The sequence below is a fragment of the Oncorhynchus nerka genome, linkage group LG22, assembly GCF_034236695.1.
Source record: "Oncorhynchus nerka isolate Pitt River linkage group LG22, Oner_Uvic_2.0, whole genome shotgun sequence".
Taxonomy (NCBI): domain Eukaryota; kingdom Metazoa; phylum Chordata; class Actinopteri; order Salmoniformes; family Salmonidae; genus Oncorhynchus; species Oncorhynchus nerka.
This window is the reverse complement of record NC_088417.1, coordinates 42,948,307-42,975,383: the sequence shown is the minus strand read 5'-3', so window position 1 is coordinate 42,975,383 and position 27,077 is coordinate 42,948,307. Positions and strand designations below refer to the sequence as shown.

General features: G+C 42.1%; 1 protein-coding gene across 2 annotated transcripts in view; it reads right to left on the bottom strand.

Annotated features, from left to right (window-relative positions):
- The window catches only part of ccnjl (cyclin J-like), a 33,532-nt gene extending 8,402 nt beyond the window's left edge, over nucleotides 1–25,130 (bottom strand). Inside the window, exons 1-3 of one of the 2 annotated variants that reach the window (XM_029626977.2) lie at nucleotides 24,859–25,130; nucleotides 24,153–24,254; nucleotides 17,541–17,751 (exon numbers count right to left, since the gene is read on the bottom strand). In XM_029626977.2, the coding sequence (XP_029482837.1) occupies nucleotides 17,541–17,751; nucleotides 24,153–24,221 (280 nt within the window). In that variant the 5' untranslated portion in view covers nucleotides 24,222–24,254; nucleotides 24,859–25,130. Of the gene's footprint in view, nucleotides 1–17,540; nucleotides 17,752–24,152; nucleotides 24,255–24,858 lie in introns of those variants that run through there. The other variant, XM_065007174.1, reaches the window with a different exon arrangement.
- Between the last annotated feature and the right edge of the window lie 1,947 nt (nucleotides 25,131–27,077).

The following is a 27,077-nucleotide window of genomic DNA, read 5'->3' as shown; positions in this document are numbered from 1 at the left end:
TGCTCTTGTTGGCTGGCCCTCACTACATATTCGTTGCCAGACCCACTGGCTCCAGGTCATCTATAAGTCTTTGCTAGGTAAAGCACCACCTTATCTCAGCTCACTGGTCACCATAGCAACACCCACCCATAGCACTTGCTCCAGCACGGTCATCCCCAAAGCCAGCTTCTTCTTTGGCCACCTTTCCTTCCAGTTCTCTGCTGCCAATGACTGGAACAAATTACAAAAATCACTGAAGCTGGAGTCTTATATCTCCCTCTCTAACTTTAAGCGTCAGCTGTCAGAGCAGCTTACTGATCACTGTACCTGTACACAGCCAATCTGTAAATAGCCCACCCAACTACCTCATCCATTTTATTTATCCTCTTGCTCTTTTGCACTCCAGTATCTCTGTTTGCACATCATCATCTGCATATCTATCACTCCAGTGTTAATGTTCAATTGTAATTATTTCACCTCTATGGCCTATATATTGCCGTACCTCCCTACATTTGCACACACTGTACATAGATTTTTCTATTGTGTTATTGACTGTACGTTTGTTTATGTGCAACTCTGTCTTGTTGTTTTTTATCGCACTGTTTTGTTTTATCTTGTCCAGGTCGCAGTTGTAAATGACAACTTAACTGGCCCGCCTGATTAAATAAAAGGTGAAATAAAATACACTGCTCAAAAAAATAAAGGGAACACTTAAACAACACAATGTAACTCCAAGTCAATCACACTTCTGTGAAATCAAACTGTCCACTTAGGAAGCAACACTGATTGACAATACATTTCACATGCTGTTGTGCAAATGGAATAGACAACAGGTGGAAATTATAGGCATTTAGCAAGACACCCCCAATAAAGGAGTGGTTCTGCAGGTGGTGACCAGACAACTTCTCAGTTCCTATGCCTCCTGGCAGATGTTTTGGTCACTTTTGAATGCTGGCGGTGCTTTCACTCTAGTGGTAGCATGAGACGGAGTCTACAACCCACACAAGTGGCTCAGGTAGTGCAGCTCATCCAGAATGGCACATCAATGCGAGCTGTGGCAAGAAGGTTTGCTGTGTCTGTCAGCGTAGTGTCCAGAGCATGGAGGCGCTACCAGGAGACAGGCCAGTACATCAGGAGACGTGGAGGAGGCCGTAGGAGGGCAACAACCCAGCAGCAGGACCGCTACCTCCGCCTTTGTGCAAGGAGGAGCAGGAGGAGCACTGAGAGAGCCCTGCAAAATGACCTCCAGCAGGCCACAAATGTGCATGTGTCTGCTCAAACGGTCAGACTCCGTGAGGGTGGTATGAGGGCTCGATGTCCACAGGTGGGGGTTGTTCTTACAGCCCAACACCGTGCAGGACGTTTGGCATTTGCCAGAGAACACCAAGATTGGCAAATTCGCCACTGGCACCCTGTGATCTTCACAGATGAAAGCAGGTTCACACTGAGCATGTGACAGAGTCTGGAGACGCCGTGGAGAACGTTCTGCTGCCTGCAACATCCTCCAGCATGACCGGTTTGGCGGTGGGTCAGTCATGGTGTGGGGGTGGCATGTCTTTGGGGGGCGCAACAGCCCTCCATGTGCTCGCCAGAGGTAGCCTGGCTGCCATTAGGTACCGAGATGAGATCCTCAGACCCCTGGTGAGACCATATGCTGGTGCGGTTGGCCCTGGGTTCCTCCTAATGCCAGACAATGCTAGACCTCATGTGGCTGGAGTGTGTCAGCAGTTCCTGCAAGAGGAAGGCATTGATGCTATGGACTGGCCCGCCCGTTCCCCAGACCTAAATCCAATTGAGCACATCTGGGACATCATGTCTCGCTCCATCCACCAACGCCACATTGCACCAGACTGTCCAGGAGTTGGCGAATGCTTTAGTCCAGGTCTGGGAGGAGATCCCTCAGGAGACAATCCGCCACCTCAGGAGCATGCCCAGGCGTTGTAGGAAGGTCATACAGGCACGTGGAGACCACACACACTACTGAGCCTCATCTTGTTTTAAGGACATTACATCAAAGTTGGATCAGCCTGTAGTGTGGTTTTCCACTTTAATTTTGAGTGTGACTCCAAATCCAGACCTCCATGGGTTGATAAATTTGATTTCCATTGATAATTTTTGTGTGATTTTGTTGTCAGCACATTCAACTATGTAAAGAAAAAAGTATTTAAGAATATTTCATTCATTCATATCTAGGATGTGTTATTTTAGTGTTCCCTTTATTTTTTTGAGCAGTGTAAATTAAAAACGATTTGATACATTTTGTAAATGTGCAAACAAGACATTCCTATATGGTCTAGCGACAAATGAACCTTGAATATATGCAATTAACGACTGAGGATTCTACCCCCCCCCCACTTGGTGTGAAACTGGTCACAGCTAAATCCTCAAGCATCTCCCTCTGGAGTCAGATGCTCCAACAATGCAGGACCCCTGGCTCTTGACCTCTGGAGATCAGGCCTGGGCACTTGTGATGGCTGATGCGTAATTTCACGCTCTCCGTATTTCAAAGCCATATCAGATATCTTCATTGAAAAACAGTGTGCATGGAGCTCAATAAAAAATAAAAAATTATTGAGAAATACAAATTATACCCACGGAAAGCAGAGACTTCTCTTTAATATGGAAAACGAGTTGCTTCCAAAGTAGTTTTTTCCCAGCAATCGCATTTTGAAATATTATACACGAGGGGGACAACAAGGGGGAAGAGAGTAAGAGGCTCGCACATTACATCAGCCTGGCCTAGCAAATAAAAAAGTCAGGTAAAGCGTCAGGAAAGACACCTTTATTACAGGAATCATGATGCTAAAAAATATGTCATTAACAACGGAGGACTCTACTTCAGCAGCATACTACCCTGCATCCTACTGCTGGCTTGCTTCTGAAGCTAAGCAGGGTTGGTCCTGGTTGGTCCCTGGATGGAGACCAGATGCTGCTGGAAGTGGTGTTGGAGGGCCAATAGGAGGCACCCTTTCCTTTGGTCTAAAAAACAAATATCCCAATGCTCCAAGGCAGTGATTGGGGACATTGCCCTGTGTAGGGTGCCGTCTTTTGGATGGGATGTTAAACGGATGTCCTGGCTAAATTCCCAATCTGGCTCTCATACCATCATGGCCATCTAATCATCCCCAGTTTAAAATTGTCTCATTCATCCCCGCCACTATTCCCCAGGTCGTTGCTGTAAATGAGAATGTGTTCTCAGTCAACTTACTTGGTTAAATATATATATATTCTTCTCTCCCACTTTTCCCTTTCACTGGGTGGTCACAGCTAAATCCTCATGTCCTCTGGACATGAATCCCCCTGGAGCCAGATGCTCCAACAATGCAGAACCCCTGGCCCCTGACCTCTGGAGATCAGTCCTGGGCACTCAGGCAGAGGCCCCCTCCTCAGATCAGTGGAGGGTGTGGGTGTGTGTATTTTCAAAAAGGGGTAAAATAATTGCCCCACTTTTCCTTAAACATTCCATTGTAATGCAAATATTTCAACCCAGAAACATTCACTGAAAAAGGCCCAGCAGTACGTCCTTTCTTTCTTTGTCTTTAAAAAAAAAATGTTTACAAGAGGGATCTTTTTTAACGCTCTAACATTTGGAACATCTCAAACTGAGACTTGTGCAACATTTCAATAAATCCTCAATTGCAGAGTTGTCACTAAAATCCACAATGAACACATAATTATGAAAATGATCTGTGGGCATATTAATTCCTTCAGAACATCAACGAACCTCAAGGGGATTTCTTTCTCGCTAAACTAAATATCAGGAACCTTACAGAGTATTTCAACCTACCCCCTATGTTTCACTTGATTTATTTTTGAATACTTTGAGACCAACAAAATATGCTGCTTAAAAGATTCAATGTGTAAGGCTGACATTCACCACTACGCTGCAACTCCGTAATGACAGTACAGGGCAGGAGAACCTGGGGGGGGTTTACAAGTAGGGCCTTCTGGATGGGGAACGACCAATGGATGAGTTTCCCTGTGGTTCCTGCTTTTTTGTTACACATCAATGAGCTTATATCAGTGCCTTCAGAAAGTATTCATACCCCTTGACTTATTCCACATTTTTGTTGTGTTTGCAGCCTCAATTCATAATGGATTAAGTCTTCTTTTTTTCCCTTCCTCACTACACACAATAGTGAGGAAGATTAAAACATGTGTTTTTAGACATGTATTGCAAATTATATACAGACATTTTTACATATGTATTCACACCACTGAATCTACACATGTTAGAATCTCCTTTGGCAGTGATTACAGCTGTGAGTCTTTCTGGGAGCTTTGCACACCTGAATTGTGCAATATTTGCACAAAAAAATGTATTCTTCAAGCTCTGTCAAGTTGGTTGTTGATCATTGCTAGACAGCCATTTTCAAGTCTTGCCATAGATTTAAGATTGATTTAAGTCAAAACTGTAACTCGGCCACTCAGAAACATTCAATGTCATCTTGTTTAGCAACTCCAGTGTATATTTGGCCTTTTATATGTATATTTGGTGTTTTAAGTTATTGTCCTGCTGAAAAGGTGAATTTGTCTCCCAGTGTCTGTTGAATAGCATACTGAACCAGGTTTTCCTCTCGGATTTAGGCTGTGCTCAGCTCTATTCCTAAAAACAACTCCCTAGTCCTTGCCGATGAAAAGCATACCCATAACATGATGCACCCACCACCATGCTTGAAAATATAAAGAGTGGTACTCAGTGATGTGTTGTATTTGCCCCAAACTCACTGTTTCCAGGACATACAGTTCATTTCTTTGCAGTATTACTTCAGTTACTTCACTTCATGTGGTGGATCCATCCTCAGTTATCTGTTATCACAGCCATTAAACTCTGTAACTGTTTTAAAAAGTCACCATTGGCCTTATGGTGAGATCCCTGAGCGGTTTCCATTCTCTCCAGCGACTGAGTTAGGAAGGACACTTGTATCTTTGTAGTGACTGTGTTTATTGATAAACCACCAAAAATGTAATTAATAACGTCACCATGCTCAAAGGGATATTCAATGTCTGCATTTTTATATTTTTACCCTTCTACCAATAGGTGCCCTTCTTTGCGAGGCATTGGAAAACCTCCCTGGTCTTTTTGGTTGAATCGGTTTCAAATTCACTGCTCCACTGAGGGACCTTACAATTATCTGTATGTGTGGGGTACAGGGATGAGGTAGTCATTCAAAAATCATGTTAAACACTATTATTGAACACAGAGTGAGTCAATGGAATTTATTATGTGACTTGTTAAGCACATTTTCACTCATTAACTTATTTAGGCTTGCCATAACAAAGGGGTTTAATACTTATTGACTAGACATTTCAGCTTTTCATTTGTAAAAAAACATATATATATATATATTATTATTATGAATTATTATTCATAATGATACAAGAGAGACTCAAAATCACCAACTTGGGTGAAGGCGAAGACCAAGAAGGCAGAATCACTTTCCTTAAATGTATCCATAGTGGAAGTAAAATTTCCTTTATTAATGAGTACGCTTTTTTGATTCACAGAACAGCATGTGGTTAAAATGAACTCAATTCCATCTGTTTTTTGGGACAGACATGAATGCTATTTTGGACATGCAAGACAGATCTAATAAGACCGACAACAAGCCACACGCCACCAAGGTTCTCCAGCATATAACCTACTCTCTGATTACAAACTCATTGATGCCTGGCGAGCACATTATCCGAAAGCAAGAGAGTTCACTTTCTACTCAAACAAGCAGAAAACATTCTCCTGAATCGATTTCAGACTATTATCTACAACTCTACTTTCTTTCTTTACATTAATTTCTTTACATTCTGTGATCAATTTGAAATTTAAACTAAACGAATTCATCAATAAAAATTCAGTCGGTGACCCCCGGATTCTATGGAATGCAAACAAAGGTTTGATTAAAAATAATGCAACTGGGTTGAATAAATCACAATTAAAAAGGTGTCAGAATTGGAAATGTTGTTCACTGCATTAGTGTTTTGAACAAACACTTTTCATTCCAGGTAGCTATTACTCTTTCCAAAGTCAGGACAGAACATAATTTATTGATAAGACAGAGAGCAGAATTTGCCAACCATCGAGTTAGACTTCAATGGTAATCAATCGTCTTTGTTGTTTACTGGCCAACAAGGTACGCAGTAATGATCAACTAGCTGATTTAGCAGAAATTACATCTGAAAGAGAGGAGTTACTATCAGAACCCAAATTAATCTGATTCTCCTGCTTCTATAAAGAACTGTACACCTCTGATAGTAAATCAACATCAGAACCAGACTAAGAACTTAATCTCTCAACAGAAGCCACCTCGCTGGGAGCCCAAATCTCTCTCAATGAACTCAAAAGAGCATTAGAGAGCATAACTAAAATGGGATGGGTATTCCTCCTATTTAAACATTTGGAATCAATTAAGTGCACGGTTGCACGAACTGATTAACAGAGCCATTCACAAAGGTTAATTTGGGGGAAGAGATCATTACATGCAGACGATATTTTACTATATCTAAAACACATTGATGATCATAGAAAAATTCAACGACATCTCAAGTTATAAAATGAATCTAACCAAATCAGCCCTACTGCTTCAAGACCCTGAGTGAGAACTCCATCTCTACTTATGAAATACCAATTGTTCCCATTTTAAATACTTTGGAGTAGATAGATATATTTCCTCCCTTAGAAAAAAACCATTGGCACAAACTTTAACAGAACGCTTAAATCAATTAAATCCGATCTCATTAGACGGAATAATATCCCAGTAAGATTATGTGGGCAGTTGAGCGGTCGGAAATCCTGCTCATCGAGTGGTAGGGCCGGGGCTCCACGTCCTTTTCAACCGCTCAGCACTCACAGGAAAAAAATATTGACGCTCCATTCATTAAAATCACAATTTAACAAACAACCATCTATTTTTGTGACTACCTGGACCTACCATTTGGTTTTTAAGTATTGAAACCAAACCATATGATATGAATGAAAAGTATTTTAATAAAACATGAGAAGGTGAAGGTAAGAAGCGCTCATCATTTCAAACACGTCACATTAAACAGCATATAAACACTCTAAATAGGTCAGGAGCCTAAGAAGGAACGGAAATGAATTATTTAGGCTATATTATTTCAAGGCTATAGCCTACAAAGAAATACATTGTGAAGCATTCGCGAGTGTGACACACTAGGCTGGTAGGAAGTCAGGGACATTAAGCGCTCAGCATTTAAACAACATTTTGTTGTATTCAATCATTAGTCTATAAATTGTGTATATAGACTGTGATTAACGAAAAATGCCTTATTAAACTCAGTCTACAGTGCCTTTGAATTCATTTTTAGAAATTAATTCAGGCTCATGTGATGGTGTCTGGGGGGCAGGCCAGCAGCGGAGAATATCTTCTCCGCGCTTGCAGAGCCACCGGGGATGCTAAACTTTTAATTTATTTTCACCTTTATTTAACCAAGTAGGCCAGTTGAGAACAATCTCATTTAGAACTGCGACCTGGCCAAAATAAAGTATAAAAACAACACAGAGTTACACATGGGATAAACAAACATATAGTCAATAACACAATAGAAAAGTATATATACAGTGTGTGCAAATGTAGTAAGATTAGAGAGGTAAGGCAATAAATAGGCCATAGAGGTGAAAAGAATACAATTTAGCATTAGCACTGGAGTGATAAATGTGCAGATGATGATGTGCAAGTAGAGACACTGTGGTGCAAAAGAGCAAAAATAAATAACAATATAGGGATGAGGTAGTTGGATGGGCTATTTACAGATGGGCTGTGTATAGGTGCAGTGATCGGTAAGCTGCTCTGACAGCTGACGCTTATAGTTAGAGAGGGAGATATGAGTCTCCAGCTTCAGTGATTTTTGCAGTTCGTTCCAGTCATTGGCAGCAGAGAACTGGAAGGAAAGGAGGCCAAAGAAGGAGCTGGCTTTGGGGACGACCAGTGAAATATACCTGCTGGAGCACGTGCTATGGGTGGGTGTTGCTATGGTGACCAGTGAGCTGAGATAAGGTGGGGCTTAACCTAACAAAGACTTATAGATGACCTGGAGCCAGTGGGTTTAGCAACGAATATGAAGTGAGGGCCAGCCAACGAGAGCATACAGATCGCAGTTGTGGGTAGTATATGGGGCATTGGTGAAAAACTGGATGTCACTGTGATTTACTGAGTAGAGTGCTGGAGGCTATTTTGTAAATTACATCACCGAAGTCAAGGATCAGCAGGATAGTCCGTTTTACGAGGGTATGTTTGGCAGCATGAGTGAAGGAGGCTTTGTTTGCGAAATAGGAAGCAGATCCGAGATTTAATTCTGGATTGGAGGTGCTTAATGTGAGTCTGGAAGGAGAGTTTACAGTCTATCCAGACACCTAGGTATTTGTAGTTGTCCACATATTGTGAGTCAGAACCGTGCAGAGTAGTGATGCTAGACAGGTGGGAGGGTGCGGGCAGTAATCGGTTGAAGAGCATGCATTTAGTTTTACTAGCATTTAAGAGCAGATGGAGGCCACGGAAGGAGTGTTGTATGGCATTGAAGCTCCCCTGGAGGTTTGTTAACACAGTGTCGAAGGAAGGGCAAGAAGAATACAGAATGGTGTCGTCTGCATAGAGGTGGATCAGAGAATCACAAGCAGCAAAAGCGACATCATTGAAAAATACAGAGAAAAGAGTCGGCCCGAGAATTGAACTCTGTGGCACCCCCATAGAGACTGCCAGAGATCCGGACAAGAGGCCCTCCAATTTGACACACTGAACTATCTGAGAAGTAGTTGGTGAACCAGGCGAGCCAGTCATTTGAGAAACCAAGGCTATCGAGTCTGCCGATAAGAATGCGGTGATTGACAGAGTTAATCGATGGTGGTTATGATATCGTTTAGGACCTTGAACGTGGCTGAGGTGCACCCATGACCAGCTCGGAAACCAGATTGCATAGCGGAGAAGGTACGGTGGGATTCGAAATGGTCGGTGATCTGTTTCTTAACTTGGCTTTCGAAGACTTTAGAAAAGGCAGGGCAGGATGGATATAGGTCTATAACAGTTTGGGTCTAGAGTTTCTCCCCCTTTGAAGAGGGGGATGACAGCGGCAACTTTCCAATCTTTGGGGATCTCAGACGATACGAAAGCAAGGTTGAACAGGATAGTAATAGGGGTTGCAATAATTGCGGCGGATAATTTTTAGAAAGAGAGGGTCCAGATCTTGCAGCTCTTTCAGAACATCAGCTATCTGGATTTGGGTGAAGGAGAAGCGGGGGGCTTAGGCAAGTTGCTTCAGGGGGTGCAGAGTTGTTGGCTGGGTTAGGGGTAGCCAGGTGGAAAGCATGGCCAGCCGTAGAAAAATGCTTATTGAAAATATCGATTATCGTATATTTATTGGTGGCGACAGTGTTTCTTAGCCTCAGTGCAGTGGGCAGCTGGGAGGAGGTGCTCCAAAACCTTTTGGAAATTGTGCTACAGGATGCAAATCTCTGTTTGAAAAAGCTAGCCTTTGCTTTCCTAACTGACTGTGTATATTGGTTCCTAACTTCCCTGAAAAGTTGCATATCGTGGAGACTATTCGATGCTAATGCAGTACGCCACAGGATGTTTTTGTACTGGTCAAGGTCAGTCAAGTCTGGAGTGAAGTCGGAAGTTTACATACATTTAGGTTGGAGTCATTAAAACTAGTTTTTACACCACTCCACAAATTTCTTGTTAAAACTTCTCTAGGGTAGGGGGCACTATTTTCACCTCTGGTGAAATTAAGGAGTAAGATCAGTCTGAATGACTGTATCCTAAAGTGTCACAGAGCTTTTTCATGTCCAATCCCGAGAGTGCGCCTTTCTTATTTACCTTTTATGTTGACAACGTTATTGTCCGGTTGAAATATTATTGATTATTTAGACTAAAAACAACCTGAGGATTGAATATAAACATCCTTTGACATGTTTCTATGAACTTTACAGATACAATTTGGATTTTGTCTGCCTGCTGTGACTGCGTTAGAGCCTGTGTATTACTGAAGAAAACGTGCGAACAAAACAGGTTTTTGGATATAAAGACAGACTTTATCGAACAAACGTTCTGAAATCTGACACCGTGGTTGGATTCACAAGAAGTTCATCTTTAAACCTATGTATAACACTTGTATGTTTTCTGAATTTTTATAATCAGTATTTCTGTTTCTGAATTTGGCGCTCTGCAATTTCCCTGGATATTGGTCAGGTGGGACGCTACCGTCCCACGTACCCTAGAGAGGTTTTAACAAACTATAGTTTTGGCAAGTCGGTTTAGGCATCTACTTTGTGCATGACAAGTCAGTTTCCCAACAATTGTTTACAGACAGATTATTTCACTTATAATTCACTGTATCACAATTCCAGTGGGTCAGAAGTTTACATACATTAAGTTGACTGTGCCTTTAAACAGCTTGGAAAATTCCAGAAAATTATGTCATGGCTTTAGAAGCTTCTAATAGGCTTATTGACATCATTTGAGTCAATTGGGGGTGTACATGTGGATGTATTTCAAGGCCTACCTTCAAACTCAGTGCCTCTTATCTTGACATCATGGGAAAATCAAAATGAATTTTTACAGACCTCCACAAGTCTTGATCATCCTTGTGAGCAATTTCCAAACACCTGAAGGTACCATGTTCATCTGTACAAACAATAGTATGCAAGTATAAACACCATGGGACCACGCAGCCGTCATACCGCTCAGAAAGGAGACGCGTTCTGTCTCCTAGAGATGAAAGTGCAAATCAATCCCAGAACAGCAGCAAAGGACGTTTTGAAGATGCTGGAGTATACAGGTACAAAAGTATCTAAAAGTATCCACAGTAAAACGGGTCCCATATCGACATAACCTGAAAAGCCGCTCAGCAAGGAAGAAGCCACTGCTCCAAAACCGCCATAAAAAAGCCAGACTACGGTTTGCAACTGCACATGAGGACAAAGATAGTTTTTTATTTATTTATTTTTTAGAAATTTCCTCTGGTCTGATGAAACCAAAATAGAACTGTTTGGCCATAATGACCATTGTTCTGTTTGGAGGAAAAAGGGGGAGGCTTGCAAGCCAAAGAACACCATCCCAACCGTGAAGCACGGGGTGGCAGAATCATGTTGTGGGGGTGCTTTGACGCAGGAGGGACTGGTGCACTTCACAAAATAGATGGCATCATGAGATAGGAAAAATAAGGTGATATATTGAAGCAACATCTCAAGACATCAGTTAAAGCTTGGTCTCAAATGGGTCTTCCAAATGGACAATGATCCCAAGCAGACTTCCAAAGTTGTGGCAAAATGGCTTAAGGACAACAAAGTCAAGATATTGGAGTGGCAATCACAAAGCCCCGACCTAAATCATATAGAAGATTTGTGGGCAGAACTGAAAAAGCGTGTGAGCAAGGAGGCCTACAAACCTGACTCAGTTACACCAGCTCTGTCAGGAGGAATGGGCCAAAATTCACCCAACTTATTGTTGGAAGCTTGTAGAAGGCTACCCGAAACGTTTGACCCAAGTTAAACAATTTAAAAGGCAATGCTACCAAATACTAATTGAGTGGATTTAAACTTCTGACCCATTGGGAATGAGATGAAATAAATAAAAGCTGAAATAAATCACTCTCCACTAATATTCTGACATTTCACATTCTTAAAATAAAGAGGTGATCCTAACTGACCTAAAACAGGGAATTTGTACTAGGATTAAATGTCAGGAATTGTGGAAAAACTGAATTTAAATGTATTTGACTTAAGGTGTATGTAAACTTCCGACTTCAACTGTATATCTGTTCTTAGTTCTACATTTTTTGAATGGGGCATGCTTATTTAAGATGGTGAGGAAAGCACTTTTAAAGAATAACCAGGCATCTTCTACTGACGGGATGAGGTCAATATCCTTCCAGGATTACCCGGGCCAGGTCGATTAGAAAGGCCTGCTCGCTGAAGTGTTTTAGGGAGCGTTTGCCAGTGATGAGGGGTGGTCTTTTGACAGCGGACCCATTACGGATGCAGGCAATGAGGCAGTGATCGCTGAGATCCTGGTTGAAGACAGCAGAGGTGTATTTAGAGGGCAGGTTTGTCAAGATGATATCTATGAGGGTGCCCGTATTTACGGATCTATGGTTGTACCTGGTAGGTTCCTTGATAATTTGTATGAGATTGATGGCATCTAGATTAGATTGTAGGATGTCCGGGGTGTTAAGCATATCGCAGTTTAGGTCATCTAACAGTGCGAACTCTGAAGATAAATGGGGGGCAATCAATTGACATATGGAGTCCATGGCACAGCTGGGGCCTGAGGGGGGGGTCTATAACAAGCGGCAACAGTGAGAGATTTATTTCTGGAATGGTGGAATTTATAAAAGTAGAAGCTTGAACTGTTTGGGCACAGACCTGGATAGCATGACAGAACTCAGCAGACTATATCTGCAGAAGATTGTGACTCCACCCCTTTGGCAGTTCTATCTTGGCGGAAACGTTTGTAGTTGGGGATGGAAATTTCCGAATTTTTGGTGGTCTTCCTAAGCCAGGATTCAGACACGGCTAGGACAGTATGGTTGGCAGAGTGTACTAAAGCAGTGAATAAAACAAACTTAGGGAGGAGGCTTCTGATGTTAACATGCATGAAACCAAGGCTTTTATGGTTACAGAAGTCAACAAATGATAGCGCCTGGGGAATAGGTGTGGTACTGGGGTCTACAGGGCCTGGGTTAACCTCTACATCACCAGAGGAACAGAGGATGAGTAGGATATGGGTACGGCTAAAGAACTGGTTGTCTAGTGCATTGGGAACAGAGAATTAAAGGAGCAGATTTCTGGGCATAGTAGAATAGACAATGGTATTGTAGGATGTGAGTACAGTGGAGGTAAACACCCTTAATAACCCAATCAAAACGGAAAGCTCCTTGAAAGTTGGAATATGCCAGGCCTAGATAATAGAACAAAAATGAAGGATTCCTAAAAATATCAGCTTTTTTTGTTTATAAATACTTTGCTACAATGACACAATTAGCTACCCACCTCATTCCTTCCTTTCAGTAAGTGGGCGTAGTAAGTACACCATCATGCTTTCGAGTCTTTTCAGATTCCACAATGATTATTTAGTTGTGGACATTACATCAGCGCACTCCCTCTCTGGCTTCTCATCCTTGTTGGTCACCTTGATTTTGCACCTGTGTGTTTGATCAGTTTCTTAATGGCAATATTTAGCTAACTCCATGACAGTAGCTAAAGCAAGGGGCACACAAGTAGACTACAAATGCATGTTGGGCCGGGCATGCTCTGAGCTCGTGAACTGAGCACTACTGGAGCAAAGAAGGTCTACGCTCCAGCCTTTGGGAATCTCACCCTGCACCAGTCAAATTTATGGATGAGCGGTCACGTTTCAAATGCAATGTAGGCTACAGGATGGTATCTAGCGAAGTGCACAGACAATGCACACGACACTAAATTATTCATCCAACTAGTTAACCACTAGTATTGACATTATAATTAAATCACAATGGATTAGCTAGTTTCCAAGAAACAGCTACCTGTGTTAGCTGCCGAATTAACAGTGTCCTTAGCTAGCTGCTGTGAACACAAAAGAGATTGACTCTTGGCAGTCAAACGTTTGACAATCGTACCGGTGTGTCTGAGCTTTTAGATGGCAATAACCTCAGCTAAAGCCTAACACATAAAAATAAACCATTTATAAAGCCCAACACATACATAGTGGCAAGAAAACGTATGTGAACCTTTTGAAATTACCTGGATTTCTGCATAAATTAGTCAGAAAATTTGATCTGACCATCTTAGTCACAACAATAGATGAACACAGTGTGCTTAAACTAATAACACACAAATTATTGTATTTTTCTTGTCTATATTGAATACATCATTTAAACATTTCCAGTGTAGGTTGGAAAAAGTATGTGAGCCCCTAGGCTAATGAAAAAGCTCATTGGAGTCAAGGAGTCAGCTGACCTGTGCCCTATAAAAATTAAAATAAATTTGTTTGCTATTCACAAGAAGCATTGCCTAATGTGAACCATGCCTCGAACAAAAAATATCTCAGAAGACCTAAGATTAAGAATTGTTGACTTGCATTAAGCTGCAAAGGGGTTGTGGAGAAATTGAGAAATTTCATAACTGTTGCTATTCTCCCTAGGAGTGGGCGTCCTGCAAAAATGACTAAGAGAACAGAGCAGAATCAATGAGGTTAAGAAGAATCCTAGTGTCAGCTAAAGCCTTACAGAAATCTCTGGAACATGCTAACATCTCTGTTGACGAGTCTATGATATGCAAAACACTAAACAAGTGTTCATGGGAGGACACCACGGAAGAAGCCACTGCAATCCAAAAGAAACATTGCTGCACGTCTGAAGTTTGCAATAAAGCACCTGGTTGTTCCACAGAGCTTCTGGCAAAATATTCTGTGGACAGATGAAACTACAGTTGAGTTGTTTGGAAGGAACACACAGCACTGTTTGTGGAGAAAAAAAGGCACATCACACCAACATCAAAATCTCATCCCAACTGTAAATTATGGTAGAGGGAGCATCATGGTTTGGGGCTGCTTCGCTGCCTCAGGGCCTGGACAGCTTGCTATCATCGACAGAAAAATGAATTCCCAAGTTTATCAAGACATTTTGCAGGAGAATGTTGGGATATCTGTGCACCAATTGAAGCTCAACAGAAGATGGGTGATGCAACAGGACAATGATGCAAAACACAGAAGTAAAGCCAACAGAATGGCTTCAACAGAAGAAAATACACCTTCTGGAGTGGCCCAGTCAGAGTCCTGACCTCAACCCGATTTAAAATGCTGTGGCATGACCCCGAGAGCGGTTCACACCAGACAGCTTAAGAATATTGCTGAAATGAAACAATTTTGTAAAGATGAATGGTCCAAAATTCCTCCTGACCGTTGTGCAGGTCTGATTCTCAACTACAGAAAACATTTGATTGAGTTTATTGCAGCCAAAGGAGGGTCAACACGTAATTATTTATGTGTAAATGGTGTGTTCAATAAAGACACGAAAATGTATAATTGTTTGTGTGTTATTAGTTTAAGCAGACAGTGTGTGTCTATTGTTGTGACTTAGACGAAGATCAGATCAAATTATATGACCAATTTATGCAGAAATCCAGGTAATTCCAAAGGGTTCACATACTTTTTCTTGCCACTGTACCTATTTTCAGTGGTGTAAAGCACTTAATTAATGATACTTAAATAGTTTTCTGGGGGTTTTGACACTTTTTACTTCACTACATTCCTAAAGGAAATAATGTACCTCCATACATTTTCCCCGAAACTCAAAAGTACTCTTTATATATTGAATGCTTATCAAGAGAACATCCCTGGTCATCCCTACTCCCTCTGATCTGGCGGACTCATTAAACACAAATGCTTCATTTGTAAATTATGTCTGAGTGTTGTAGTGTGCCCCTGGCTATCCATAAATAAACAAAAACATTGTGCTGTCTGGTTTCCTTAATATAAGCACTTTGAAATGATTTATTATTTTACTTTTGATACTTGATATTTAAAACCAAATACTTTTAGACTTTTACCCAAGTTGCATTTTACTGGGTGACTTTCACTTTTACATTTTCTATTAAAGTATCTTTATAAGTATGACAATTGGGTACTTTTTCCCCCACTGCCTATTTGAATATTTTTTACTTTCTTTGCTTTCAGGACCACAGGGAAGGGGTGGTATGGGGAGGGTTCTCTCTGGTCGCCGGGAGGGGGTGGCTGGTCTGGGGAGTGACTGCAAACCTAGTTGCTAGGTGGGGTGGGAAACATGGTTTCCGGGGGTTGGATTGAAAAATGTTGGCTGGGTGGGGTTGGGGGAGTGGAAGAAGGAGGAGGTTGGGGGTAGAAGCCCACTCATGTTTTCTTTCTTTTCTTGTTTATACTGAATGTATTATGACTTCAACTCTGTATGCACTTCTTGCAGTTTTTTCTTCTTCTTTTGAGTGGCAGCATGAATGAGTGGGTACATATTTTATAAACTTAAAAAAAATAAGATGTACCTCTACCACCCCCAACATAAAAAAAACATAAATAATAATAATTACTTGGTCAACAAAAATGTTGTTTCACTGCAACGGCAATTATTCCCCGATATAGACAGTCATAAAGTCTACATCTCCATCTATTCTCTAGAAGTCTCCACAAAGCTAATCACTAAGCTAAGGACCCTGGGACTCAACACCTCCCTCTGCAAGTGGATCCTGGTCTTCCCGACGGGCTGCCCCCAGGGGGTAAGGTTAGGCAACAACACATCTGCCAATCTGATGCTTAACACGGGGACCCGTCAGGGATGCGTGCTTAGTTCCCTCCTGTACTCCCTGTTCACTCCCAAGCACGCCTCCAACACCATCATTAAGTTCGCTGATGACAACGGTGGCAGGCCTGACCACCAAAAACGATGAGACAGCCTATAGGGAGGTCAGAGACCTGGCAGTGTGGTGCCAGGACAACAGCCTCTCCCTCAACATGAACAAGACAAAGGAGATGATCGTGGACTACAGGAAAAGGAGGGCCAAACAGCCCCCATTGACATCGACGGGGCTGTTCGGCGTGTCGAGAATTTCAAGTTCCTTGGTGTCCACATCACCAACAAACTATCATGGTCCAAACACACCAAGAAAGTCGTGAAGAGGGCACAACAACACCTATTCCCCCTCAGGAGACTGAAAAGATTTGGCATGGGTCCCCAGATCCTCAAAAAGTTCTACAGCTGCACCATTGAGAGCATCCTGACCGGTTGCATCACCACCTGGTATGGCAACTGCTCGGCATCCGACCATAAGGCGCTACAGAGGGTAGTGCGTACAGCCCAGTACATCACTGGGGCCAAGCTTCCTACTAACCAGGACCTATATACTAGGCGGTGTCTGAGGAAGGCCACAAAAATTGTCAAAGACTTCATTCACCCAAGTCAGTGTTCACTCTGCTACCCCACTTCAAGAGGTAACCGGAGCACCAAGTCTATGCCCAAAAGGCTCCTTAACAGCTTCTACCCCCAAGCCATTAGACTGTTGGACAGCTACTCGCTGTATATTACCTATCCATTGTCACTTTACCCCTACCTACATGTACAAATTACCTCGACTAACCTGTACCCCCACACATTGACTTGGTACTGGTAACTCCTGTATATAGCCTCATTATTGTGTTACTTTTTACTTTAGATTATTTAGTAAATATTTTCTTCAATGCCGTTTTAAAAAAAATGGCCTCTTAAACACACAGCTGTCACCAAACATGTCTCAGACAAACCACGCAGCTACAGCCACTTAAAGCCCACTATAGGCTGTAGTGCTGCTCACTCTCCCTGCTTTCCTTTCCACATAAAAAAAATATTTAAAAAAACAAAAAACATCTGTAGTGGAAAATGTAGTGGAAAACATTTAAATATAACTTTCTGTAAAAGAGTGGGATAAACAACCAAAATCTACTCAAAAAAGGAAGGACATTATAACTGAAGTATCTGAAACTTGTCACTATAATTTGATGCGTACCACAGATACTCCTACTGCTGTTCCATCTTTACCAGATCTATTGTTAGCAGTTCAGTAGCTGACTTACTGGCTAGGAGGAGGCAGGAGAGGGCAATGATGTAGAGCTGGCGGACTGCCACGTCGTAGTGGTCCATGAACAAATCCAGGAGGTAGACGGCCAGGTGGCGAGCCGCTGGGCACAGCTGGTAGCGGTTACTGAGGACAGCCAGCAGGTCGGCAAAGTAACGCCGCATCCCTATCTGAGGAGAGTGGGACTTGTAGGTGGGCAACTTCAGCTCCTGAGGAAAGCAGGTAAACGAGAGGAGACAGGATGAGAGGGAGTAAGGATATTGCAAACTGCAGAGTTGAATTGCGTATACAGACAAAATACAGCACCGTGTCAGGAGGCATATGAGAGCATGTGCAAAGAGTCCACTTTCAAATGTCAATCACAGCCAAGAAACTGCAGTCCATTCTTGACCATGGGCCTAAAATATTGCTCAATAAACTCTGTGAAATACACTACATGACCAAAGGCATGTGGACACATGCTCGTCGAATATCTCATTCTAAAATCATTGGCATTAATATGGAGATGGTCCCCCCTTTGCTGCTATAACAGCCTCCACTCTTCTGGGAAGGATTTCCACTAGATGTTGGAACATTGCTGTGGGGACTTGCTTCCATTCAACCACAAGAGCATTAGTGAGGTCGGGCACTGATGTTGGGCGATTAGGCCTGGCTCGCAGTCTGCGTTCCAATTCCTCCCAAAGGTGTTCAATGGGGTTGAGGTCAGGGCTCTGTGCAGGCCAGTCAAGTTCTTCCACACCGATCTTGACAAACCATTTCTGTATGGACCTCGCTTTGTGCACGGGGGCATTGTCAAGCTGAAACAGGAAAGGGTCTTCCCCAAACTGTTGCTACATATATGGAAGCACAGAATCGTCTAGTATGTCATTGTATGCAGTAGCATTAAGATTTCCCTTCACTGGAACTAATGGGCCTAGTCCAAACCATGAAAAACAGCCCCCGACCATTATTCCTCCTTCACCAAACTTTACCGTTGGCATTGGGGCAGGTAGCGTTCTTCTGGCATCCGCCAAACCCAGATTTGTCCGTCGGACTGCCAGATGGTTTATCACTCTAGAGAACGCGTTTCCACTGCTCCAGATTCCAACGGCGGCGAGCCTTACACCACTCCAGCTGACGCTTGGCATTGCGCATGTATATCTTAGGCTTCTGTGCGGATGCTCGGCAATGGAATCCCATTTCATGAAGCTCCCGACAAACAGTTCTTGTTCTGACGTTGCTTCCAGGGGAAGTTTGGAACTCGGTAGTGTTGCAACCGAGGACAGACATTTTACGTACTATGCACTTCAGCACTCCCATTCTGTGAGCTTGTGTGGCCTACCGCTTCGCAGCTGAGCCATTTTCCACTTCACAATAATATCACTTACAGTTGACCGGGACAGCTCTAGCAGGGCAGACATTTGACAAACTGACTTGTTGGAAAGGTGGCATCCCATGACAGTGCCACATTGAAAGTCACTGAGCTCTTCAGTAAGGCCATTCTACTGACAATATTTGTCTATGGAGATTGCACGGCTGTGTGCTCGTTTTTTATACACCTGTCAGCAACAGGTGTGGCTGAAATAGTCGAATCCACTAATTTGAAGCGGTTACTTTTGTGTACTTTTGTGTTGCTTAATTTGTGTTGCTTCGTTTGTTGCCGCTCTGCTTATTGCATTTTCACAATAATGCAGTTCACAAGTGGAACAATAACATGAGTGATTTTGAATTTACAATTCATTAATAAATTCCCTTCCACAATTCAACAATAATTTTGTGCAAGTATGATGATGTTATTAAACCCATCAGAATCTTAGCACCCACTACCCCAGAGTCAGTTTGTCAAATTTCTGCCCTGGTCAACTGTAAATGCTGTTATTGTGAAGTGGAAAAGTCTAGGAGCAACAACGGATCCGCCGCAAGGTGGTAGGCCACATAAGCTCACAGAACAGGACTGCCAAGTGCTGTAGCTCATTTTTTTTAAATGAAATTGGTTTCCATGGCCAAGCAGCCACACACACAAGCCTAAGCTCACCATGCGCAATGCTAAGCATCTGCTGGAGTGGTGTAAAGCTTGCTGCCATTGGACTCTGGAGCAGTGGAACCAAGTTCTCTGGGTTTGGCGGATGCCAGGAGAACGCTACCTGCCCGTATGCATAGTGCCAACTGAAAAGTTTGGTGGAGGAGGAATTGCCTTGTGGCTGAATGCAAGTCCCTGCAGCAATGTTCAAACATCTAGTGGAAAGCCTTCCCAGAAGAGTGGAGGCTGTTATAACAGCAAAGGGGGGACCAACTCCATATTAATGCCCATGATTTTGGCATGAGATGTTCGAAGAGCGGGTATCCACATACTTTTAGTCATGTAGTGTACAACCCAGCAGAAAAAAACTGTCTTCTTGCAGAGAAGTGCTATTAATACATTGGACATCCTTCGGTGAGTAGACGACAGAGGTAAAGGCCTCCATAGCAACAGTCAGTGGGAAAGAATGGTTTGTGCATCAAGCTCTCATAAAACACCACGCCCTTGTGCAGGGGTGGAACGAGTATTTAAATGTCCTACCCATATGTCGTAATATCTAATAATGTAAAGTTTCTGTCTCAAAAGATCATACATATACGTTTTTTAATTTGTAGAATCGTGTGGCGATTTCCGTCTGTCCATGTTGCAGAGATCAGCACAGCAGGGCCGCCAGCAAACGTGTGTTGAACTGGCTTCTGCCCCAGCACTTAATTTGGTTTAATAAAAAATAGACACAAAAGTATTGAAAAAAAAGGGACAAAGCACAATTGTTTAGACTACAGGTATGAACGTTTTTACAAAATTGGGACATTAACTTTTAGAAAAAATTCCCCTAACCGAAAAAACTGTTGTTTTTTCTTCCACAAAACGTAAATCACAGTGCAGTTATCATAGAACTACCACCAACAGGCCTCGGACATCTTAATAAAGGGAAACGTAAAAACTTGACAAATACTTTACGCAACAATGCTGTTACGTTAGTAGGAAATGTGCATCTTTAAAATGATTTGCCACGGATATAAATAAGCACTCTGTATGTCATCGTCATTAAGTCGGAAAAATTCTGTGCTCCTATCGAGTCTTCTGCTGCACTTTGCTTTTAGCCGACCAACGTTAGAATGTAGCGATCCGTGCTTTGGAAACATGATGAAGAACAGACTGACTGCTGGGAACATGTCTACAACTTCATCAGCAAGCTGTCAAACTATCGTAAATAAGTTACAAACTGAAGCTACACACTGTTTATCAGTGCACAACATCAGATAGCTAGCAAAAATGTGATCCCTGTGTTTGTCAGCGAAGTGAGCTAGCAACAGGCAGCTGATGAAGTCACTGGTGACTGATATACCTTAGCAATAAAGCCCGGGGGGGTGTGGTATATGGCCAATATACTACGGCTATGGGCTGTTCTTACGCAAAACACAACGAGGAGTGCCTGGATACAGCCCTTAGCCGTGGTATATTGGCCATAAACCACAAACCCCCAAGGTGTCTTATTGCTATTATAAACTGGTTTCCAATGTAATTAGAGCAGTAAAAATAAATGTTTGTCATACCCGTGATATATGGCCTGATATAACACGACTGTCAGCCAATCAGCATTCAGTGCTCAAACCACCCAGTTTATAATTGTACATATACAGCAGTAGAGCGATGTCTTGTGCACATTCAATTTTATAAATTTTCCTCATGATTTGTCAACTCGTGCTCAATTAATCTGTGCTTCAGTCTGATCAACTGTAGGGTACTGATAACAAACCACAGCTGCAGGTAGCCTAGTGAAGCCTATGTAATCTGATCCCCTCTGGCCAGGGGAAACCGAAGCAGTAACATCATGCATTTATAGCCTAAGCTATGTACTGTAATTATAGCCTAAAACAGGCTCATTTATTTGTGCTAATAGAAAACATGAATGTGACGAAATTTGGTTTATATTCAAACGTTGGGTGGCTAGGCTACCTAGGACTTTTCAATCCTAAACTAGACTGGACTTGATGACTGGAATTAATTAATCAACACCATAGTGATGACATACTGTGTGAGTAACTTTTCAATTCCAGATGCAAAGGCCTACAAGATGCAAGCCTGCGTAAAGCAAGCTCAGACCTGTTAGTTCTATTGTTCAATCGCAGTTCTTGTCTCTTTGTACGTGTAAAGGACCCCCCCCAATTAGTTTAGTTTTAAAATATAACTCATATGAACAAGTACAAGGTTGCTGCAGTTTGACAGGGTTTAAACATTCAAAGCAATTTAAAAAAAGGGTTGAAAGAGTACTGAGATATCCTACTCAAGAAGAAGTACTGTTATTTATATACAATTTTACTCAAGTAAAATTACTGACTTTCAAAATTCCTCAAAAACGTACAAGTACTCGGAAAAACTAGTCAATTTCAGTAACAAGAGCAGTTGTAATGGGTTACTTTACACTGTCCCTGTGGTAAAATCACCTGGTTTTGGCGCTTATTCATCCATTTGCTGAAGTATTTATTCAGTGAAGAAAATGCTATATGTGAGGTTTCGCCTGTCATATTCTATTTCTGAATAGCTGGTGATAAAATCAGATCTGGCCAGCATGTAGATTTTTTCAAACTAGGGTGGTGTGTCAACATCAAAGCTCTGGAGATTGCATTCCGTCACGATGAACAAGGAATGTCAGCATAAAGTCATACATCACTTCAGCCCCATTATCTGTCGCTGTTTTAGGTCAATGTGTTTAGCTATTGGATAACAGGCAGGACGAGAGAGACTTCATATGTGTACTGAACAAAAATTAAAAAAAACAACATGCAGCTATTTCAACCATTTTACTGAGTTACACTTCACATAAGGAAACCAGTAAATTGAAATAAATCAATTTGGCCCTAATCTATGGATTTCACATGACTGAGCAAGGGTGCAGCCAGGCATAGGCCCACCCACTTGGGAGCCAGGCCCAGCCAATCAAACTGAGTTTTCCCCCAAAAAGTGCTTTATTGCAGACAGAAATACTACTCAGTTTCATCAGCTGTCAGGATGGCTGGACTCAGACAATCCCACAGGTGAAGAAGCTGAATGTTGAGGGTCCTGGACTGGCAAGGTTAAACGTGTTGGTCGCTGGTTGTGAGGCTGCTCGGATATACTGACAAATTCTCTAACACGACGTTGGAGGCAGCTTATAGTGGAGAAATTAACATTCAATTCTCTGGCAACAGCTCTGGTGGACACTCCACACTCCTTCAAAACTTGAGACATCTGTGGCATTGTGTTGTGGCCTTTTATTGTCCCCAGAACAAGGCTTTCTGGGATCTTTTATTTCAACTCATGAAACATGGAACCAACACTTTGCATGTTGCGTTTATATTTTTGTTCAGTATAATAATGCTGAGTCTTTGGCAAGAGAGCAGTACTGGAATCAGGATAAAAGCAAATGCTCCACATACAGACAAAGAGCTTCCACTTAGCAGTTCCTACAGGAAGTGGGCATGATATACAGCCGGGCTATAAACAGCCACAAACAGCCAGAGCGAGCCATGTTGGCACATTTCCACTGAGGAACTACACGGGCCGGCACCCGTGTCTCACTGAGCCATAGCTCCGGCGGGCCTGCTCTAAGTTGGGGCCAAGGCAAGGCCACTGGTACTTTTCAGCTGGCATTTACATAACATTGGCTAACTGTGAGGTTACACCTTCTCACAAAGAAGCTGCTTTAATTATGCTGAGGTTGTTGATTCTGCTCTTCACAAAAGTCCTCACAGTCAGCCCTAGCTATGGAAACACAATTTCCCAAGTGTATTCCACGGATATGACAAAACATTTATTTTTACTGCTCTAATTGCGTTGGTAACCAGTTTATAATAGCAATAAGGCACCTCAGGGGTTTGTGGTACAAGGCCAATAAACCAGGGCTGTATCCAGGCACGCCGTGTTGCATCATGCATAAGAACAGCTCTTCGCAGTGGTATATTGGCCATATACCACACCCCCTCGGGCCTTATTGCTTAAGTGTAACACACTGGTGTTACAGTCAAAAAGCAGCAGAGTGGAGTAGTCAGGTCCTCTGTGCTCCCTAATCCAGTCAACACAGACAAACAACAACCCAACGTTTGCCTAGAACAAACCTCTTCCACCCATCCGAACACAACACAGATCTCCTCTTAGTTTAGCTGGAGGCATCAGCTCATATGCCCAGCATTTGCTCAAAATAACCATTGTCAATTTGACAAATTACCATTTAGGATGACCGTTCAATATAATCTCTATTTCAAGACGTTTTGGAGTTTATCATTGTTCACAGATTAAGTGTCAATCCCTGATGGATGGTGGAAATCCTGATCTACAAAATAGAATAACACAATGAGTTAGATAAGTGCATCTATGTGTACCATTAACATAAAATGTGTCCCATGCTGTGGAAGAGGTTCTGATAATCAGACAGGGATAACCACCTCAATCGTTACAGGGGGAGGTGACATTTCACACTTTAGCATCGAAGACAGCAAGGAATAGATGAGCTCACTACTGGAAATTGTTTTTGTTGTTGTTATGGTATTTGTGTAATTCAACTAAGCACCATGTTTGCTGCGGAAGAAAAAGATTTCAAGAACCATCAAAGAATAAGAATGAGACGTTCACCTTTATTCGTAAAGACTGGTGGATGTCTGCAGCGAGCTGGCTCTTCCACCACTGCCCCTCCCGTTCCATCTTGCCAGTAGTGAGTCGTGCCCACGGTCCACCCTGAGGAAAACATCAAGCAGTGTCCAGAAACTGATTAGATCCCTGTCCAAACGATTCTACATCACTGGTATCATCTCATTCATCATGGCAAATGTAGGAAAACTGACACGTTTAACTTGAATTGTTGTATGAGTTAATGCGTTATTTCAGTGGTACCCAAACCATTTGGATTTTGCAGCAAAAATAATGCACTCAAACTGTCATAGTAGTATGTTGGACGTGTGCAGTCATCGAGTTAAGAAACCACCAGATGCTCTAGCGGATTTATTACACTTGGGTAATTAAATGAATATGTAGGCTACCCTACAACATTAGCCAATCTAAAAAGCAAGCACCTCACTCACAATCGGTATTGCAAAAGGTATGCTAATGTTCAGACACATGTAAATTGTCGGCTTCGTTCACATAAATTGTTACTTGGCTTAATTTACCACGCGTGGCAATTCACCTAACCGCTAGAAAGTTATGAACTACCAATCGGATATTTCTGAGAATTGTTCAACGCAACATGACTGTACAACGGAAACTGTTGGAAAGGTTAGTCCACAACGTGCAAAACTAGTTATATGCTGGATTTTTAGGCTAATATCTATTAAAACATTACCTTTCAACCTGCTTTTACCACTGAACACTGCAACACACCCGGAGTCCCCGACCCCTTTGTTTCAGACCAGCCGCAATCTGAGATGAAATCCTTAGCCGACAGTTTCCCAACAGGAAAATATCAGCAAAATAACCAACTCTTAGTTTAATCGTCAAGAACCCACACCTAAAGACCGGGATATTGTGGTTGAATTATGTTTGTTTTTATTTACGCCCCTCTTCATTCGCCCCCTGTGATGTGATCCTCGCTCTCAATGGAACTCGGTCAGACAACTAACCACACGCCGCTCTCCCTTTTAGTATGGAGAAAAACTGGAATGGTCTCTGCATATAAAGATAGCGCCCTCAACTAAAATAATATTGGGGTGGATATTCTATGTAGCATCCATACTTGTAGGCTACATTGTTACAGGATTTGAACTTCGTGTTTTATATTCTGGGGAGATCAGGCCTATTTGAAAATACATTAAGCTATTGAACGATGGTGGTACAGGTCGTAGGCCTATATGTCTGGACAAATTTATTATAATATGTTTCAATAATAATAATCTATATCCTATTTTTTGTGAACTAGAGGAATTACACCAAAACCTGCATCAGTGTTGCAATGCAATCAGACCATGTATGTAGGACAATGGCATTATAATTCATTATGATTCCACATTATGATTCTTATGCCATTTCTCTGTTTGACCAACAGGTGGCACATGAACTAATCGATGTTTGCCATGGATCCATTTTCATCATCCTAGACATACTTTATTGCGTTTTTAGAGAGATACTTTCATGTTATTCCTGAGTAAATGTTCATGTGCGTGTGTGTGTGGGGGGGGGGGATTTGTTTGGATTTCTACAACAATAACATACATATTTTCCATGATTGCACAGTCTGTTGCCATATTTATTTTATTTAACCTTTATTCAACTAGGCAAGTCAATTAAGGACAAATTCTTGTTTACAATGACGGCCTACCAAAAGGCAAAAATACATCCTGCGGGGATGGGGGCTGGGCTTATTTTAAAAAATTTAAAAAACATATAAATATAGGACAAAACACACATCACGACAAGAGAGACCTAAAGACAACAACATAGCAAGGCGGCAACACATGACAACACAGCATGGTAGTAACATGACAACAGCACAAAATATGGTACAAACATTATTGGGCACAGACAACAGCACAAAGGGCAAGAAGGTAGAGACAACAATACATCACGCAAAGCAGCCCCAACTGTCAGTAAGAGTGTCCATGATTGATTCTTTGAATGCAGAGATTGAGATAAAACTGTCCAGTTTGAGTGTTTGCTGCAGCTCGCTCCAGTCGCTAGCTGCAGCGAACTGAAAAGACGAGCGACCCAGTGATCTGTGTGCTTTGGGGACCTTTAACAGAATGTGACTGTTAAAGCCATTTATGATCTGTAGGGTTATGTATCAGGCATTTTCCATTGGACCAGGTCTGCATAATTTGATGAAATGTGTTCAAATGTGTATTTGTTTAGAAGAGTGCAAGAGAGCATGCAAACTAATAAGGCGTGAAGAATGCAGGAGTAATCATACCCTGTCCATCACTGTAGGGCCATTCCCACATACAGACCCCCTCAGTCACCCCAGACACATAAGTTAACACCATAGTGTTACAGTTGATCCCAGCTGATCTGCAGGGACTGGGGCTATGCACACCACAGACATCTAGCAGAGTGGGGCTTTAGCACACACAGCAATACCAGATAGCTCATTGAAATGCTGTGAATGCCATGCCACCAAACTATTTGGCGCTGCCATGGTAAATTGGACCAAATGTCCATTCCCTGTCTTCTTGGTATGGTTGGTATGGTCATGTCCCATCAGGCGCATGGCCCAGCAGGGACGTTTGGCACAGCACCATGACACATTTAACACAGGGGGATTTCTCAACTGCTGATTCATGATCCCACAGTAGCACTGCTACAACAACAGTCAATAAGACAAAACTTGCAAAAAAAGAAACACTTATACTATAGCTATCAAAGTTAATATATCTATAATGTGCCCACTATGTGTCCTTACGTATATATTTATTCATTATTACATCAACTTAAAATCGAAGTTCTGGGCTGTTTCGCCAATCCGGTGTCCTTTGAGAAATGTAACTTGTTCTAGGTCGTCCAACAATTCAGTGCCTTTTGAGAAGTGTAACTTGGTAAAAAAAAAAAAATGTTGATTTCACAAAATGTTAA